Source organism: Octopus bimaculoides, chromosome 25 (genome assembly GCF_001194135.2).
Source record: "Octopus bimaculoides isolate UCB-OBI-ISO-001 chromosome 25, ASM119413v2, whole genome shotgun sequence".
Taxonomy (NCBI): Eukaryota; Metazoa; Mollusca; class Cephalopoda; order Octopoda; family Octopodidae; genus Octopus; species Octopus bimaculoides.
Window position 1 is genome coordinate 6981217 of NC_069005.1, and position 826 is coordinate 6982042.

At 36.2% G+C, this 826-nt stretch overlaps 1 protein-coding gene across 1 annotated transcript in view; it reads right to left on the minus strand.

Annotated features, from left to right (window-relative positions):
* LOC106875050 (pescadillo homolog) overlaps positions 1-826 on the minus strand; it is a 20014-nt gene that overhangs the window by 4270 nt on the left and 14918 nt on the right. The window contains exon 14 of the mRNA XM_052976815.1: positions 74-208. Within this exon, the coding sequence (XP_052832775.1) occupies positions 74-208 (135 nt within the window). The remainder of the gene's footprint in view (positions 1-73; positions 209-826) is intronic.

An 826-nucleotide genomic window follows, 5' to 3' on the forward strand; every position in this document is an offset into this window, starting at 1 on the left:
GTGTGAGTGTATGTATAAAGATTCATCCTGTTTTTATATACTGATTAAAAAAAAAGAGAAAATATTGGCTTACTCTTTTTCTTGACAGGAGAATTTCCATTTTCTTTATCACTGATCTTATCTTCAGCTTCACTTTCCGAGGCCTCGGTACCAGCAACAGCCATCTCCTCCTCCTCCTCTTCTTCTTCTTCTCCTTCCTCTTCACCTTCTGTTGAAAAAGTTTGGAAACAAAATTAAAGAAAAAGAAAATTAAGATATTTCAGTCAACAAAATAACAAAAATAAAATAAATAAAAATGCTACAATAATCTCAATTTGTAGAAGAAACTTGTGACAACGTTTGTATTGAGTCAGGGAAAAATCAACCCCAGTACTTTTTTTAAAGCCTGATACTTATTCTTCCAGTCTCTTTTTGTTGAACTGCTAAGTTATGGGAGTATAAACACATCAACACCCATTGTCAAGCAGAGGTGGGAGATATATACACACACAACTATATACACAACAAACTTCTTTCAGTTTCCCTCACCACCGCTTGACAACTGATGCTGGTATGTTTATGTCCCTGTAACTTAGCAGTTCAGCAAAAGAGAAGTACCAGGCTTAAAAAAAAAAAAAAAAGTACTGGGATCGATTCATTCGACTAAAGAATTCTCCAAGGAGGTGCCCCCAGCATGGCTGCAGTCACTAATGATTGAAACAAGTAAGACGTAAAAGATAAACACTTCAAGGCAGTGCCCCAGCATGGCCCACAGTCCAAAGACTGAAACTAACAAGAGGATTAAAAAAAAAAAAAAAATCAGATATAAAAATTAGGACCCCCCCCC